The sequence below is a fragment of the Podarcis tiliguerta genome (assembly GCF_965153285.1).
Source record: "Podarcis tiliguerta genome assembly, chromosome: 1".
NCBI lineage: Eukaryota > Metazoa > Chordata > Lepidosauria > Squamata > Lacertidae > Podarcis > Podarcis tiliguerta.
The window spans coordinates 122,680,483-122,698,670 of record NC_139534.1 but is presented as its reverse complement, the minus strand read 5'-3'; the positions used below and the strand labels follow the sequence as shown (position 1 = coordinate 122,698,670).

Here is an 18,188-nt window from a genome sequence, read left to right as displayed (position 1 = left end):
CTCCACACTAGGTGCCTTCATTTCAGCTCCGGGCAATTTCACATCAGTCTCGATGCCCACAGAGGGCAGGGTCACTTCCCCTTTCAGTTCTGGTTTGGAGATATCCACTTCCACAGAAGGTAAGGTGATTTCTCCCTCTGCAGCGGCTTTCCCTGTGGGAGGTGACATTCCAAACTTGGGCATTTGGAATTTGGGCATCTTAAATTTACTGTCCGTACCCTCCAGCTTAACTTCAATGCCACCTTCATCAATATCAGTCGATGGTGCCTCAACCTTGAAGTCTGGAGCCTTCAGTTCCAAAGAAGCTTCTCCCTTTGGAATCTTCAAGTCGGGTGCTGAGAGGCTGGTGTCTGCTGAAATGTAGCCTGCTTTGATCTCAGGCTTGGTTACACTGACGTCCGGAACAGCAATGTCAACCTTGGGTGCGCTGAGGTCCACATCGACTTTGGGACCTTTGATTTCTGGTTTGGAGAAACCCATGCTGGGCATCTTGAACTTTGGCATGTGTATTTTCATTCCGCCACCCTCAATGCTGCCTTCTGCTTCAGGCACCTTAACAGAGGCCTCTGCCTCTGGAATTTCCACTTTTGCTTTGGGAACAGAGATGTCTCCCTCAACCTTTGGCAGCGAGACTCCCACTGGAGGAGTTTTTATTTTTGGGACCTTGACGCTTGGCATTTTGACATCAGGTATTTTGATTTTGCCCTTCTCAGCAACCTCCAACTCCACACTAGGTGCCTTCATTTCAGCTGCGGGCAATTTCACATCAGTCTCGATGCCCACAGAGGGCAGGGTCACTTCCCCTTTCAGGTCTGGTTTGGAGATATCCACATCCACAGAAGGTAAGGTGATTTCTCCCTCTGCAGCGGCTTTCCCTGTGGGAAGTGACATTCCAAATTTGGGCATTTGGAGTTTTGGCATCTTAAATTTACCGTCCGTACCCTCCAGTTTCGCTTCAACTCCACCTAGAGCGACATCCGCCGATGGTGCCTCAACCTTAAAGTCTGGAGCCTTCAGTTCCAAGGAAGCTTCCCCCTTTGGAAACTGTACGTCAGGTGCTGTGAACTTCATGTCTGCTGAAATGTCACCTGCTTTGATCTCAGGCTTGGTTACACTGACGTCTGGAAGAGCAATGTCAACCTTGGGTGTGCTGATGTCCACATCAACTTTGGGACCTTTGATCTCTGGTTTGGAAAAACCCATGCTGGGCATCTTGAACTTTGGCATGTGCATTTTCATTCCGCCACCCTCGATGCTGCCTTCTGCATCAGGCACCTTAACAGAGACCTCTGCTTCTGGAATTTCCACTTTTCCTTTGGGAACAGAGATGTCTGCTTCAACCTTGGGCAGTGAGACTCCCACTTGAGGAGTCTTCATTTTGGGAACCTTGACGCTTGGCATTTTGACATCAGGCACTTTGAATTTGCCCTTCTCAGTGACCTCTAACTCCACACTAGGTGCCTTCATTTCAGCTCCGGGCAATTTCACGTCAGTCTCGATGCCCACAGAGGGCAGGGTCACTTCCCCTTTCAGTTCTGGTTTGGAGATATCCACTTCCACAGAAGGTAAGGTGATTTCTCCGTCTGCAGTGACTTTCCCCTTAGGAATTGACATTCCAAATTTGGGCATTTGGAGTTTTGGCATCTTAAATTTACTGTCCTTGCTCTCCACCTTCGCTTCAATGCCACCTACATCAATATCAGCCGATGGTGCCTCAACCTTGAAGTCTGGAGCCTTCAGTTCCAAGGAAGCTTCTCCCTTTGGAATCTTCACGTCGGGTGCTGTGAACTTGATATCTGCTGAAATGTCACCTGCTTTGATCTCAGACTTGGTTATACTGATGTCCGGAACAGCAATGTCAACCTTGGGTGCGCTGACATCCACATCGACTTTGGGACCTTTGATTTCTGGTTTGGTGAAAGCCATGCTGGGCATCTTGAACTTTGGCATGTGTATTTTCATTCCGCCACCCTCAATGCTGCCTTCTGCATCAGGCACTTTAACAGAGACCTCTGCCTCTGGAATTTCCACTTTTGCTTTGGGAACAGAGATGTCTCCCTCAACCTTTGGCAGCGAGACTCCCACTGGAGGAGTTTTTATTTTTGGAACCTTGACGCTTGGCATTTTGACATCAAGTATTTTGATTTTGCCCTTCTCAACAACCTCCAACTCCACACTAGGTGCCTTCATTTCAGCTCCGGGCAATTTCACATCAGTCTCGATGCCCACAGAGGGCAGGGTCACTTCCCCTTTCAGTTCTGGTTTGGAGATATCCACATCCACAGAAGGTAAGGTGATTTCTCCCTCTGTAGCGGCTTTCCCTGTCGGAAGTGACATTCCAAATTTGGGCATTTGGAGTTTTGGCATCTTAAATTTACTGTCCGTACCCTCCAGCTTAGCTTCAATGCCACCTACATCAATATCAGCCGATGGTGCCTCAACCTTCAAGTCTGGAGCCTTCAGTTCCAAGGAAGCTTCTCCCTTTGGAATCTTCACGTCGGGTGCTGTGAACTTGATATCTGCTGAAATGTCACCTGCTTTGATCTCAGGCTTGGTTACACTGACGTCTGGAAGAGCAATGTCAACTTTGGGTGCGCTGATGTCCATATCGACTTTGGGACCTTTGATTTCTGGTTTGGAGAAACCCATACTGGGCATCTTGAACTTTGGCATGTGTATTTTCATCCCTTCACCCTCGATGCTTCCTTCTGCATCAGGCACCTTAACGGAGACCTCTGCCTCTGGAATTTCCATTTTTCCTTTGGGAACAGAGATGTCTGCTTCAACCTTGGGCAGTGAGACTCCCACTTGAGGAGTCTTCATTTTGGGAACCTTGACGCTTGGCATTTTGACATCAGGCACTTTGAATTTGCCCTTCTCAGTGACCTCTAACTCCACACTAGGTGCCTTCATTTCAGCTCCGGGCAATTTCACGTCGGTCTTGATGCCCACAGAGGGCAGGGTCACTTCCCCTTTCAGGTCTGGTTTGGAAACATCCACTTCCACAGAAGGTAAGGTAATTTCTCCCTCTGCAGTTTCCTTCCCTGTGGAAGGCGACATTCCAAACTTGGGCAATTGGAATTTGGGCATCTTAAATTTACTGTCCTTGCCCTCCACCTTCGCTTCAATGCCACCTACATCAATATCAGCTGATGGTGCCTCAACCTTGAAGTCTGGAGCCTTCAGTTCCAAGGAAGCTTCTCCCTTTGGAATCTTCACGTCGGGTGCTGTGAACTTGATATCTGCTGAAATGTCACCTGCTTTGATCTCAGGCTTGGTTACACTGACGTCTGGAAGAGCAATGTCAACCTTGGGTGCGCTGATGTCCATATCGACTTTGGGACCTTTGATTTCTGGTTTGGAGAAACCCATACTGGGCATCTTGAACTTTGGCATGTGTATTTTCATCCCTTCACCCTCGATGCTTCCTTCTGCATCAGGCACCTTAACAGAAACCTCTGCTTCTGGAATTTCCACTTTTGCTTTGGGAACAGAGATGTCTCCCTCAACGTTTGACAGCGATACTCCCACTTGAGGAGTCTTCAGCTTGGGAACCTTGACGCTTGGCATTTTGACATCAGGCATTTTGATTTTGCCCTTCTCAGCGACCTCCAACTCCACCCTTGGAGCCTTCATTTCAGCTCCGGGCAATTTCACGTCAGTATCGATGCCCACAGAGGGAAAGGTCACTTCCCCTTTCAGTTCTGGTTTGGAGATATCCACATCCACAGAAGGTAAGGTGATTTCTCCCTCTGCAGTGGCTTTCACCTTGGGAAGTGACATTCCAAATTTGGGCATCTGTAGTTTTGGCATCTTAAATTTACTGTCCGCAGTATCCAGCTTCGCTTCAACTCCACCTAGAGCGACATCCGCCGATTGTGCCTCAACCTTAAAATCCGGAGCCTTCAGTTCCAAGGAAGCTTCCCCCGTTGGAATCTTTACGTCAGGTGCTGTGAACTTCATGTCTGTTGAAATGTCGCCTGCTTTGATCTCAGGCTTGGTTACACTGACGTCTGGAAGAGCAATGTCAACCTTGGGTGTGCTGATGTCCACATCGAATTTGGGACCTTTGATCTCTGGTTTGGAGAATCCCATGCTGGGCATCTTGAACTTTGGCATGTGTATTTTCATTCCGCCACCCTCGATGCTGCCTTCTCCTTCAGGCACCTTAACAGAGACCTCTGCCTCTGGAATTTCAATTTTTGCTTTGGGAGCAGAGATGTCTGCTTCAACCTTGGGCAGTGAGACTCCCACTTGAGGAGTCTTTATTTTTGGGACCTTGACGCTTGGCATTTTGACGTCAGGCTTTTTGATCTTGCCCTTCTCAGTGACCTCCAACTCCACACTAGGTGCCTTCATTTCAGCTCCGGGCAATTTCACGTCAGTCTCGATGCCCACAGAGGGCAGGGTCACTTCCCCTCTCAGTTCTGGTTTGGAAACATCGACTTCCACAGAGGGTAAGGTGATTTCTCCCTCTGCAGTGGCTTTCCCCTTGGGAAGTGACATTCCAAATTTGGGCATATGAAATTTGGGCATCTTAAATTTACTGTCCGTACCTTCCAGCTTCGCTTCAATGCCACCTACATCAATATCAGCCGATGGTGCCTCAAGCTTTAGGTCTGGAGCCTTCAGTTCCAAGGAAGCCTCCCCCTTTGGAAACTGTACGTCAGGTGCTGCGAACTTCATGTCTGCTGAAATGTCACCTGCTTTGATCTCAGGCTTGGTTACACTGACATCCGGAAGAGCAATGTCAACTTTGGGTGCGCTGACCTCCACATCGACTTTGGGACCTTTGATTTCTGGTTTGGTGAAACCCATGCTGGGCATCTTGAACTTTGGCATGTGTATTTTCATTCCGCCACCCTCAATGCTGCCTTCTGCATCAGGCACCTTAACAGAGACCTCTGCCTCTGGAATTTCCACTTTTGCTTTGGGAGCAGAGATGTCTGCTTCAACCTTGGGCAGTGAGACTCCCACTTGAGGAGTCTTTATTTTGGGGACCTTGACGCTTGGCATTTTGACATCAGGTATTTTGATTTTGCCCTTCTCAGCAACCTCCAACTCCACACTAGGTGCCTTCATTTCAGCTCCGGGCAATTTCACATCAGTCTCAATGCCCACAGAGGGCAGGGTAACTTCCCCTTTCAGTTCTGGTTTGGAGATTTCCACGTCCACAGAAGGTAAGGTGATTTCTCCCTTTGCAGCCAGTTTATCCGTGGGAAGTGACATTCCAAACTTGGGCATTTGGAGTTTTGGCATCTTAAATTTACTGTCTGTGCCCTCTAGCTTAGCTTCAATGCCACCTACTGCAATATCAGCCGATGGTGCCTCAACCTTTAGGTCTGGAGCCTTCAGTTCTGTTCCAGATTTGGGCATTTGGAATTTTGGCATTTTAAACGTAGTGTCCATGCTCTCTTTCTTAATCTCAGCAGCACCGAGAGACATATCAGTTGATGGTGTCTCTAGTTGTATGTGTGGAGTTTTAAGTTCCAAAGAAGCTTTGGCTGTCGGCATACGTATGTCAGTTGTTGCTATCATGACGTTTGAATCTTCTTCATTTTGATTAATTACTCCTTTGATGCCATCCATTTCTTTTTTTTCTTTTTCTGTTTGTTCATTGTCCATTTGTAATTTTGTATACATTTTTTCTGTGGATCCCTTTTGCTTCTTTTTTCGTTGTTTTGGTGGTGTTAACTGTTTTATTTGTATATCTTGTATTTCACCTGTTTGCAATATAGGTTTTGTTATTTGTGTTGTTATCACTGTCGTTTCTGATTTTTTTGTGATGGCTTTGGATTTTGATTTCTTTTCTTTTGTTTTTTTAATTGTTAATTCAACTTCAGGGTATTTACCTGTATGGTATGGCAGTTCAAATTTTGTTTCCTTAACATCTTTTCTGGGTTCCTGTATTTCCTCCAGTTTTTTCTCTTTAGCCCGTGAAGTAGAATATTGCACTGTTATTAATTCTGGGATTTCCTGCGCAGTATCATTTTCATAGTCTGTGAGAGGTTTGACTTCGTATTTTGTCCTCTCCTCTGGTTCTTGTTTAGTTCTGTGCATCTTGAATCCAATACTGGGGAATCTTAGTTTCTTTTGACTTCCTCTTTTAACTTTTGCATGAATTTCTTCTGGCTGAAATTGTGATTCTGTGTCTGTGCTTGTTGGGGAAATATCCGGAATCGCATGTTCGTATGCATCTGATGTGCTACGAGATCTCCTTTGCCCCAGTATCTTTTTACCTTTTAACGACTGGAATTTTGGCCAGGAAAGTCTGTCCTTTTTGGATCTTTTTGGTCTTCCAACTCTTTGTTTTACAATTAAGTCTGCTTTATCTTCTTCTGTGAATGTCTTTTCTGATGTTTCCAGTGCTTCCTTCCCCTGAGAAATAGAATTTCCAAAATAAATGGTTGTAGTACTTATTACGTATGTATTTAATCCCCACCCCTTTGCATCTTCAAAATTGTTGAAAGCAATGTACATCAGAATGTTTAAATGAATAAATAGCAACAAGAACCCCCAAAACGTTAAAACAGACTAAATTAACAGAGAGACTTTACCAGCTTAAAACACAGTGGGATAATTTCCCTCTGCTTCATTTCAAATCACATTTGGACATCATCGCACACATCAGCAGGGTTGGGTGTATTTCCCTTTAATAATAATAATAATAATTTTTATTAAAGCTTTTTCATAATAAAGGTAAAAGATAATGGGACCCCTGACCATTAGGTCCAATCGTGACCGACTCTGGGGTTGCGGCACTCATCTCGCTTTATTGGCCGAGGGAGCCGGCGTACAGCTTCCGGGTCATGTGGCCAGCATGACTAAGCCGCTTCTGGTGAACCAGAGCAGCACACGGAAACACCGTTTACCTTCCCGCCAGAGCAGTTCCTATTTATATACTTGCACTTTTGACGTGCTTTCGAACTGCTAGGTTGGTAGGAGCTGGGACCGAGCAACGGAAGGTCACCCCGTGGCGGGGATTCGAACCACCGACCTTCTGATCGGCGAGTCCTAGGCTCTGTGGTTTAACCCACCGCGCCACTCGCGTCCCTTTTTTTCATAATACAATGAGATAAAAGGTTGGATGTTTTTCCAAGTCTCCCATTGCCTGTCCACATCAGTGGGTGGAGAGGGGCATGGATGTCATCATATGGCTTACATTTTCAAATCAGACTGAAGCTGGTTAGGGAGAAAACACATAAAAATGCAGTATTTCTCAGGGAACTACAGGATAGATGTGACTTGCAGCCAACGTTGTGCATGCACGGCTTCACAAACCAGTGCTGGGAGCTCACTGGAAGCAGAGCAAACACGAGTCTCCAAAACAACTGATTCACATTCCATAAAAGCCTCATGCTTCCGGGAATGTAAAAAGGTAAAGGGACCCCTGACCATTAGGTCCCTCTAGCAATTCAAGGTGACAAACACTTGCTGAAAAATATCATGTAGATAATACAACTTACTCAATTTTGCAGTCTTTTCCCGTTCCCCAGTGATGTACCCCTCCTGAAACCTAGATGCAATGTTCCTAGCCGCTACGACATAGTGTGAAGCTGTTAATAAGAGAATGTGTACTCCCTTGTGAAAAATAATTGAAACAAAGCATGTTTTCCATCTTACTCGTAATCCTGTACTCAAAACAAACACGAAAAATGAGTTGGTCATAATGGTGTCGGAAGCCTGCAGCCAATAGAAGGAATAATGTGCTCGCCACAATATACTGAGGTTCTACGAAAGAGAGTTATTGCAGAGCTGGAAAAAAACGTATCCCGATGGTACTGGGATATTGCAGCAGGACTTAGCCCCCTGTCACACATTGAAAGTGATGATACAGGTACTTTATTGGCCAGGGAATTCCCCGGACATAAATCCCATTGAGAACTTGTGGGCTATATGCAAAAGTCGCCTCTGTGCTGTAGACTGTACAACTATGGAGAAGCTCATTCAGGCGCTGATTCAAGTGTGGTACAGGGATCCGAAAATCAATAGTGACTGTTCGAAACTAGTAAACTCCATGCCAAACTGTGTTCAAATGCTGCTTAAAAATAGTGGAGGTCATATCCATTACTAATGTGAGTTTTCTACATGTATATGTGAGTTTTGTACAATAAACTACATTGTTTGTTTCAATTAATTTGCGCAAGGGTGTATAATAAGCCTACCCTTTGTAAGAGGACCTTTGTCTTGCATCCTTGCATCTAACTGGAGTGTGCATTGTGTTCCATAGGTCACCACAACCTATATTTATAGGAGACCTGCTCTGCTCCAGAGGAAGAACTGAGTGGGGAGAGACTTTCTGCAGGCAATGGCTTTTCCACCTGCCTTGTTGCAACCTCCATCCCCAAGAGCCTTTCCCAGACCATGACAGCAGAAGCAGCTGGGAAGAGAGGAGTTCAGGGATAGTTTTTTAAAAACTAAGTTGTGTGTCCTTGTTTCTCAGTTTGACCCTTTTACATGGTTTTGTGCGTTTGCTGTTATTTTATGCATTTGCTGTTACTTTATTGATTATAGATTAGTAATTCTTTATTGGAATTGATAAGTGTAAACCGTTAAATTATTATCTGCTGACGTTTAATTTTACCATTTACTATTGGATTATTGAATAGTGCTTTGTCTGATATAAATTTCTTATTTTAAAGTTATTGTGACTTTTTTATGTACTATAGAATCTGATTGTTACTATTAACGCTTGATGTTTTATTATTATTTATTTGTGTGTTGGAAGCCACCTGAGGCAACCTGAGGTGGGGTATAAATAAAAATATTACTATTATATATTATTATATATATATAGGCCATCTGCATATTCCTGCATTGCAGGGGGTTGGACTAGATAACCCGGGGGGTCCCTTCCAGCTCTACAATTCAATGTTTCTAACACAATCATATTAGGATGTCTGCTCTGCATAATGTCAGAAATATGCCCTTAGTGTGGCAGCACTACTTCCTCCAGTTATCAGACAGGTCTGGTTCTTATTGTCCTTTTTTGTGCCAGCTGAAGGATTTCCTCTTTCCGCAAGCCTTTTAAGTGGAGGTTTTCATTCCAATTGGTATTTGAATTTATTTGGAATCGCTTTCTATGTGCAATTGTTTAAATTGCTTTTATATAAGCACTTGTTCCAACTGTCTTTACGTAACCAGCTGTTCTGTTTGTGGCTTTTATCGTATCGTGAAATTGCTTTGAGCTGCTTCATAGGAAGTGATCAATTCGGGGGGGGGGGGGATACTTCTGCTCCAAGAAAGTGTCCTTAGGCACCATACTAATATGCCAGTTGTCTTCAGCTTGTCAAGTGCTGTGATTCACCTGAAACGTGAAGCTGCTGACAGGAGGCCTGTTTCTCAACCCCTTAACCTGGGGATCAGGCCTAGCATTACAGCAGCTGACCACACACAAACAGAACAGGAGTAGGCTCTGTCTCCTCAGAAAACAAAATGCTGTCAGCAGCACTGATGAGGCCAGGGCTCCACTCCACTTTGGTGCAAAAGGCTAAGACATTGGATGATGCGAGTTGGTGTGGCTGAAATGCCTTTACTCGCATGCATCAGCAAAAGGTTGATGCTAGACTGGGGACTCAGCTACACAGCTGCAAATAAAACATTTTAAGTGCACTATACAAATGTGACACTAGATGGCGATAGCGAGCTATGGCAAATTCAATGTATTATTTTTTTTCCAAAACCTTTTTTAAAAAAACCAACAACAAACGTTTTCACAGCATTTTTTAAATACGTGTGCAGATTCCACCTGGCTTTCGGCATCATTCTTGCCCTCCGGTTACAATATTCCTCTGCAATTTCAACGTAGCAACTATTGCAGAGTTTACTGCAATTTATTTCCTCTCATTGGTTCCAGAAACGCAGCCACCAACTCTATTTTAACAAATTACATGTGCAGCAAACATTATACAGACTGTATTTTGAAACTTTTTCATATTCTCCCAGTGTGCTACCCTTGCTGTTGCGGCGGCACGAGGTTGCCATTCTGTGATTGGACTTGCGTTACTTGTTGAACGGTTCATTTATCCAGTCTGTATAACGTTTACATTGTTAAGATAGAATTGTACATTTATCCACTCAAAGGTTTACAGTGTCTCCAGGCTTTGTCTTGGCACCGTAATATGTTTGTTGCTTGAATGGTTACAAGTCTATCTCTATTCTAGCTATTATTCTAGTAAATTTGGTTTTATACTTATAAGCCAGTTTGTGGTGTTGTTTTGTTTTATTATTGTCACCACACTTAATACTTTGGATAAAAATGTAGCCTGCTATACAAAGAGCCATGTTCCTCATCAAAGTATGTCTATGGCTGCCCCCACATTTACCTCAGGCCCTGTCTACTGCTGGCCTGTGTCCCTCAGGAAGTTGTCCATGAAGGAAAGTTGTCCTTGGGCTTAAAAATACCCCCTTTATGTATCTGTTTTATTTATAAAAGTATTTACATACTACCCTCCCATGAAACATCAGGTCAGTGTACAGCAATATAAACACATTTTAAAAAGTAGTAATCCTCACCCCCAAAAAAACATTTAAACGACTGGCTGCTCGAGAAACATGTAAACAGCTGCATGGGCCTATTGGTATGAAAAAGTCTTCAAGACATTAACTAGGCCTTTGGTTCATCTGACACATCCTATGTCTTTTTAAAATGTGTTTTTTTTTTGTGCGTGGAGGGGGGGATATTGGGTTGTTTTTATTTTTACTATGTATTTTGTGGTTTTATATCTTGATTTTATTCTGCGAACCGCCCTGAGAACCCCCCCCCCCCCCGGTATAGGACGGTATAAAATTCAATAAATTATAATAAAAAGACGCCCAACAACCCAATGTGTGTGTGTGTGTGTGTGTGTTTGTACACACACACACACACACAGAGAGAGAGAGAGAGAGAGAGAGAGAGATTGCACCCTATTCTGACAGACTTTCTGCATTCTTACAGAAACTGAAGAAAACACACAAAAAGGGCTTCAACAATTCAATGCCCGACAATAGAAGATTGGAGATCGAAGTTGTTAGACTATGCCGAATTGGATAAGATGACCGGGAAGATTAGATATTTAAGAGACCAAAAGTTTACAGAAGACTGGGGAAAATTTGCTGAATATCTGGAGAGTATAAGTGAGGGTCTAATAACGCTAGAGGGTTTTAAAAGAGCACTGTGAAAACGTGAGAGGTATTGTTAAAAGGGAATAGAAGAAAAAGACAATATAAACAAAGGAAATGCGTAAATCAATAATAACTACGAAAGATTTGCGGAAAAGCTGAAGGAAGTTCAAAAAAGAAAGATTTGGAAAATATGAATGTGAAAACAATGTATGTTTTGTTTTGTTTTTGTTGTAAATTAATAAAAATTATTAAAAAAAACCCCAAACAATTCAATGCCTCAAAGGCCGCATCTCCTCAAATTTCACTTCCACTAAAAAAAAAAAAACACCCCTGAAGGTTGGATCCAGAGACAGATGAGTGGGTGTTAGTTTGCATGATGGAGGTTTATTGGCTCACTGTTGGAGAAATGTGTGGCGCAGAAATGGAGTGGAGAGGTGCAGCAGTGGGGTTGAAAAAATTGTGATAATTTGACAGGGCTACCTTGGTCTAGCAGAAATGCCTTTCTGTTTGCCCAATATATCGCCGGATCTAGACCACTGTCCTAAAATTACACAAGCGATGGTCAGTTTACTACCTCCCCCAAGATCCATGCCTTGATCTGAAGTGTAATTTTACAGCTGTGCATTACCTGACTCATTTTTTCTTTTTTGGATTGCGTTGCAAAATGCATTGTTTCAAGATCTTCCTTCCTGGCGAGCTTTCTTTTGAGGTTGAACTGTACTTTGTACGGCTCGGAATACTGCAGAATCTTGAGTGCATCTTCATATTTGATATTATCGAAAAAGATCGTGGCACTTAGAAGCTGATCACCTGTGAAAAGAGGCAGCAGAAACTAATTGGGTGTCAAAATATCGGGCTCATTAATTAGATGCCTTGTTTATGCAAAGACATCTATCAACAATAGCAAACACCCCACCCACGTGGGCCATAGCTTTTCCCTTTTCTTGCAAGGAATCCTATTCAGAATAAGGGAATTACCATTTAAAAAAGGGAAACGTTGACAGCTATGATGTGGCCATTTCTAAATCCATTGAAAAGGAGCTTGTTGTACCATTAAAAAACACATATTCTAGTGTCTTGATTCAACAACCTGCTCATGAAAATATTTACAAAGAATATCTCCCAGAATTAAATGCTAGTATTGACATCTTGCATAGAATTTCCAGTTACAGTAATTCTGCATGGACACCGGAGCTCTCCTTCCTGCAAGAAATCAGGTCATATGATGGAAATAACAAGCATCCCAAACTTGTGCGTGCAGAATTGTGGCCAAGCTGGTTTTCAGAGAGATTTTCAGATACTCCTGCAGCACAGGCACTTTATGCATGCATTCACAAAACCACGTTGCAAGTGACCATCAAACAGGTTGTCGTCTCAGGTGTGTGTGGGGATCACCCCAGAGTACAAAACTACTGTATCTGATCATTTGAATTGTCCCTTAGGTTGTGTGAGCATTCATGAGCAGGATTTTATTTGTACAGTTGTTGTTTTTTTACAGATTCTAAGCCCTCCAGCTACAGCTGGTTATCCGTCAAGATAATTTTAGATCATAGCCAGTTGACTAAGACTGCAGTCCTATACCAGCTTGCCTGGGAGTAAGGCCTATTGAATTCAATATGGCTTACTTCTAAGTAGATATTTATAGGATTGCACTGTAAGTAGGTTAGTCCCGGCTCTTCTACTGTTATTTGTTCAGCCATTTGTTTAAAAAAGAGAAAGCCCACTTTCTCCTCCTCTACAGTTTCCAATGTGCTTTTAAAAAAAAGTTTGCATGAATTTGACCAACATTTTAATTAACTTTTTTATTAGGTTTAATAATAATAATAATAATAATAATAATAATAATAATAATAATTTATACCCCACCCATCTGGCCAGGTTTCACTTTCGTAGCTAATTTTACTAAAATAAATGTGACATTAGACCATACTGTACCTTCTCTCAGACTGAATAACTTCGATGCTGGGGATTCTTTGAGCACTTGCTTCACAAATAATCCTTCGGTTCCTCCACCAGCCACACTAAATCCACTTGCACCAGATTCGACTTCCGTTTGTAAGGTAACCTCCATAGATTCCTAGTTGGACCAAAAAGTACATTATCAAAACTCATTTCATTGAAGACTTCAACCCATTCCTGTCATAACATAGGTTAAAATCAGCTGATGGGTGGTTGCATCGAAGGCGCACTTCTGCACATTGTGTAGATTTACAAAAGCTTCTAGAATGTTCTAGCCCCTGAAAGGCTAAAAAGTTTCCTTATCCAGGTTTTAAACCAAAACAGAACTCTAACTGCATCTCAAGTAAGTAGTCTCTCATTCAGAGATAGTAGCATGACTATTGCAATGTTCTGAATATTATTAAATTTGGCTCCTTTTGAAAAACGAATGTTCACTTAGGTGTACAATGGGTATATTCAATATCATTCTTCGCATATCCTGTTTTGTTTCACAGGTGTGGCTGCTCTACAGCAAATTAATTGAACCCCAAGGTAACTTGGGTAAACAGTTTGATTGATTGTGAAAAATCTACGTGGAGATCTTCCCACACAATTTGGTTTCAGCCTGACATTATACTGAATAGTTGAAACTCTTGGCATCCAGAAAACAGCAAACTACACTGTCAACTGTGGAACTGCTGGGCTTATTTGCACATACTCAGAGTCAACATAAAAAGGTTTTCTGGGTAGAGTGTTTTCCAGTTTCAGATGACTTCCAAGGGGAAAAGTGGCCATGTCTCTTCCCATCCCATTGCAAGCAACACCAAAATAAACTATGCAGAAAAGAAAACATTGTAGAATAAATAATGCAAATATTGGTTGCAGACTCCATCATTGTTTGGATGTCCTGGACATAGATATTTAATTATTATTCTTAGCATGGAGTACAACAGAGCCCTGGATATGTATACGTAGAATCTTCAGCGCTGTGTCAAGTGAGAATCTGTGGGTGGGGACTTTGGTCTACAGGCTGGTTCACACAGGCAGTGAGGCTTGAATGCATATTTCAGGCACACACCCACACCATGTGTAGACCGAGTTGTGTGAGTGCGTAACTATCTGCGGGGATCTGTACATGCATATTTTCCAAACATACAACTTACACACACCCAAGACTTGCATGGACTGGCCCTCTGTGACTGGAACCAGTTTGGGAAGTATTCTTTGGCAAGTAACAGTTAAAGCTTGTATTTGTAAATCTGTGGCTGCATTCCCTTCCAGGGACAGGTATCAATGAGAAGATCATTCGGTTTGAAGAGCTCCGAAACAATGCTCTTCTGTACAGAAGGGCGTACCTGGTGTTTATCAGACACCTTAAGCTCACCTGTGAATCACTCATTTTGATAGAAGAATCCCGTCTTTGTCTGTTCTCTATATCTTGCTGAAGCTGCAAACAGAGGTGTAATTTTTAAGTAAGCTAAAATGGATTTGCACAGATCATGCCAAACTTCTCACACATCTGTCATTCTGTAGTATCACTAGCTATTTTTCGGTGGTGGGAGTGGCACTGCAGTTGACAATAGCTGGACAATTCATTTCAAGGGTTCTGAAATATGCGATAATCAGTTATCTGCACACATTATCACCTCTCTTCAGACTTCAAAGGTATATATGTATGTGTGTGTACATACCCAAACACAGGGACCAGGGAAAAACCCCTATTTATTCACATTTATCTACTGCATTTCATTCAAGGATCATAGGGCGGTTTACAGTATAAGAACACAAAAATACATAACATAATAGCACAGAGAACAGAAAGTTTAGTTTAAAAGGCCCTACATTGTTTAATTAGCCAAAGATTTGGGTGGGTGAAGAGGCACATGATACCTAAAGATATGCAATGAAGGTGTAATTAAGCAGTATATGAATTGTCAAAAATAAATAGTACATAAAATGCAAATAAACTATAGGGCCATTTTGTCACCAGGCAAATACACTTTTATTTGCTCAGATTTTCCAGCTAGCCATATATGCTTGGTTTCAATGGTTTTATCTAGGGCAGGGCCAAAGTACTCAGCCAAGTATTCGGCCAAGTGAGGGATGGCTTATCTTTATAATCATGGTGATTAAGGTCACACTACCACCACTCTTTCCTTGCAGGGCTTAGCTGCCTTAATGGTCCATTGGCTTTCCCTCTAGGATTGGGGACAACATGATGTCATTATGTAGTGTCTTGCATGGGGCATTCTTTGGGGAAAGAACAGGTGGTTCTCTCCACGGCCAACTGATGCCAGTTTTGCCTTTAACTTCAAAGGGCTAAGGAAGCCATTGTCTCGATGGTCCAAGAGAACTGAGAATTTGACACTAGCAAAACAGTGAAAGACAAAATCCCATTGTGTCACGTCTTGCCTTTTTGTTAAAATATTCATCTTCTATGCAATACTCATAAACAGGAGAGGATCCTTGTGGTCTTGGTCGTATGTTTTCAGTTGTCACTTCGTCGACCTGTAGGAGTGGAACAACAACAGAATTTGGCACAGAATTGTAGAGTTGGAAAGGAACCCAATGCAGGAATCTCAACTGAAGCATCCATGACAGATGGCCATCCAACCTCTGCTTAAAAACCCCCAATGAAGGGAGGCAGTCTCAAGGGAGCCCCTTCCACCATCGACAGGTACCCCCTATTCAATATGACTTGATGAACAATGGATGCTTCCACTTTGAAGAGTTTAAATCAGGGCCAAGGATCTGGTGCATGGCAGGTTTTTGTCTAGCCTGCATCCCTTCCTTCCCAGTCCTGGTTTCTCCTCCTAGCCTCTACCCCCAAGGTCACTCTATTCCTCTGACAGCCCACTGTGTTATTGCAATGGGTGCTGAGGAAGACGAGCCTCTTTCTTGGTGCCCAGCACAGAAGCCAGACATTTCCAGAGAAAAGGTGGCAAAAAGAGAGCTTAAGGTATCCCTGTTCACTTTTGGCTGCAGCTCTATCCACCCTTAGCTCTCTCCCTCCCCCCCCATTTGCCCCCCCCCCCATTTTTCCTGATGGAATATGGCCACTGGCTTAAAAAATGTTCCTCATCCCTAATTTAAGCAGAGGAAGGGAATCCTTTGAAATCATTGAATCACCTTCCCCCCAGCGAAATGTGACAAAACTAAAAAAAGAGTTAGATGCGTTTCTAAGGAGTGGCAGTAAAACCAGGATCAAAGGTGGTATGCCTGTGAATGACATTTCCTGGGGGCAAACAGTGGGAGAGGCCATATGCCTTCATACCAGGGCTGTGAGTTTTTAAGAGTCATTTGCTCAGCCACTGACATAACGGTGGATTTTTCAGCTGATCCAGCAGGACTCTTCGGACATACCTAACTTCTTCTTTTTCCACAGCCAAAATTTTCAAATCGACTATGCAAACCATTATTTATTACATATAACTGGGGCTGCTGGCTCTATTCGCCAACCTCGCCTACTCACCAATCCCTTTGCCAACCCCACACTTTTCTCACACCACTCCTCCTTTACAAAAAACCTTTTATTTTACACCTCATCCAATCCTGTGTCTATCCCTTCACAGCTCAACCCAAGCCCCTCGCACTTTTAAACAGGTGTGCTGTATGATGCAGCGCAGGTAAGATCCCACCAGCCATCTTCATTTGCCCAGAGGCAAATATGCGCCATGGGCTTTAGCTCTGAGTCTTTTTAAGTACAAAAAGGGACACGGGTGGCGCTGTGGGTTAAACCACAGAGCCTAGGACTTGCCGATCAGAAGGTCGGCGGTTTGAATCCCCGCAACGGGGAGAGCTTCCGTTGCTCTGTCCCTGCTCCTACCAACCTAGCAGTTTGAAAGCACCTCAAAGTGCAAGTAGATAAATAGGTACTGCTCCAGCAGGAAGGTAAACGGCATTTCCGTGCGCTGCTCTGGTTTGCCAGAAGCGGCTTAGTCATGCTGGCCACATGACCCGGAAGCTGTACGCCGGCTCCCTTGGCCAATAAAGCGAGATGAGCACTGCAACCCCAGAGTCGGCCACGACTGGACCTAATGGTCAGGGGTCCCTTTACCTTTATCTTTACTATTTTTAAGTACCAGGCAGTCATATCCCAATGTTTAGGTTTCTGCTCTGGGTTACTTTTAATATGGACTGGAGACTTTCAAATAAAATTGCATATTCTATTCCAGTTCAGGGTGTAAAAGGGAGTCAGTATGGTTTGTGAATTAAACTCAGGCTTTAGTTTGACTTCTTGTTCTTTTTGGCTCCTGTCGTAAAGGAAAAGATGCTGAGAAATCTCAGTGGTGGCTGCAAAACTGTTTGGTGTTACTCACAGAGTCATCTTCTGCATCAGCCTCGCCGTCAGCCTCAGTGTCTTCTGGTCTGAGTTGTCTCCCCGAAGCTGGAATGATCAAACAAGCTATCAAACAATTGTCCCACCCACAGGAGTGAAAAACAAAGGCTATTAACCTCATAATAGATATGGAATTGAAATATGCCCCAAAACCAAAGCAACGTGGTCCTGATCCACCTGTGGGCACCATGGGCAACTACTCAAGTATAATACCAGGTGGCCATCATACACTCGTTGAATGCAACATGTGAACACTGCTTTCTGTCTCAACGGTGCCTGCTTTTTAAAATAAAATAATCATCGTCTTCTATTTATATCCTGCCCTCCCCGGCTGAAGTCGGGCTCAGGGCAGCTAACATCAGATATATAACATTGGTATAAAATCAATAATTAAATTACCTCCTAAAAACAGGTCAAAATCAAATTAAAGTCTAATTAGATGGCTTTCCACAGGGTTAGGGTTGGGAACAGTAAGTGCTCAATTAAATTAAAAATTAAATGAACAATTAAAAAAAAATGAAATGTTGACTTTTCAGGTAGTTAACCTGTTCACACCCGGCCAGACATAAACCCAAGATTGGACACTTCTGTGCTCCTGGGCAGCGTCAAGTGCGAACAGAGGAGAAAAATGACAGGCCATCCCATCTGGAAGAGCTCACTTTAAATCCAGTTCCAGGGATTTACATCTCAAAGCAAACAGAGTCATTCGGGTCCACAGATAAGGATTTCTCTGAAGTGCAAAGCCTGGGAGAATTTAGAGGGTTATGTCAATTTGTTGTTTTTGTAAAAAAAATTCATTAAAAAC

The 18,188-nt window shown here is 43.1% G+C and overlaps 1 protein-coding gene across 1 annotated transcript in view; it reads right to left on the bottom strand.

Annotated features, from left to right (window-relative positions):
• The window catches only part of AHNAK2 (AHNAK nucleoprotein 2), a 31,641-nt gene extending 14,214 nt beyond the window's left edge, over positions 1-17,427 (bottom strand). The window contains exons 1-6 of the mRNA XM_083442553.1: positions 17,364-17,427; positions 15,457-15,552; positions 14,429-14,491; positions 13,042-13,183; positions 11,735-11,916; positions 393-6,378 (exon numbers count right to left, since the gene is read on the bottom strand). Of these exons, the coding sequence (XP_083298679.1) occupies positions 393-6,378; positions 11,735-11,916; positions 13,042-13,183; positions 14,429-14,443 (6,325 nt within the window). The 5' untranslated portion in view covers positions 14,444-14,491; positions 15,457-15,552; positions 17,364-17,427. The remainder of the gene's footprint in view (positions 1-392; positions 6,379-11,734; positions 11,917-13,041; positions 13,184-14,428; positions 14,492-15,456; positions 15,553-17,363) is intronic.
• Between the last annotated feature and the right edge of the window lie 761 nt (positions 17,428-18,188).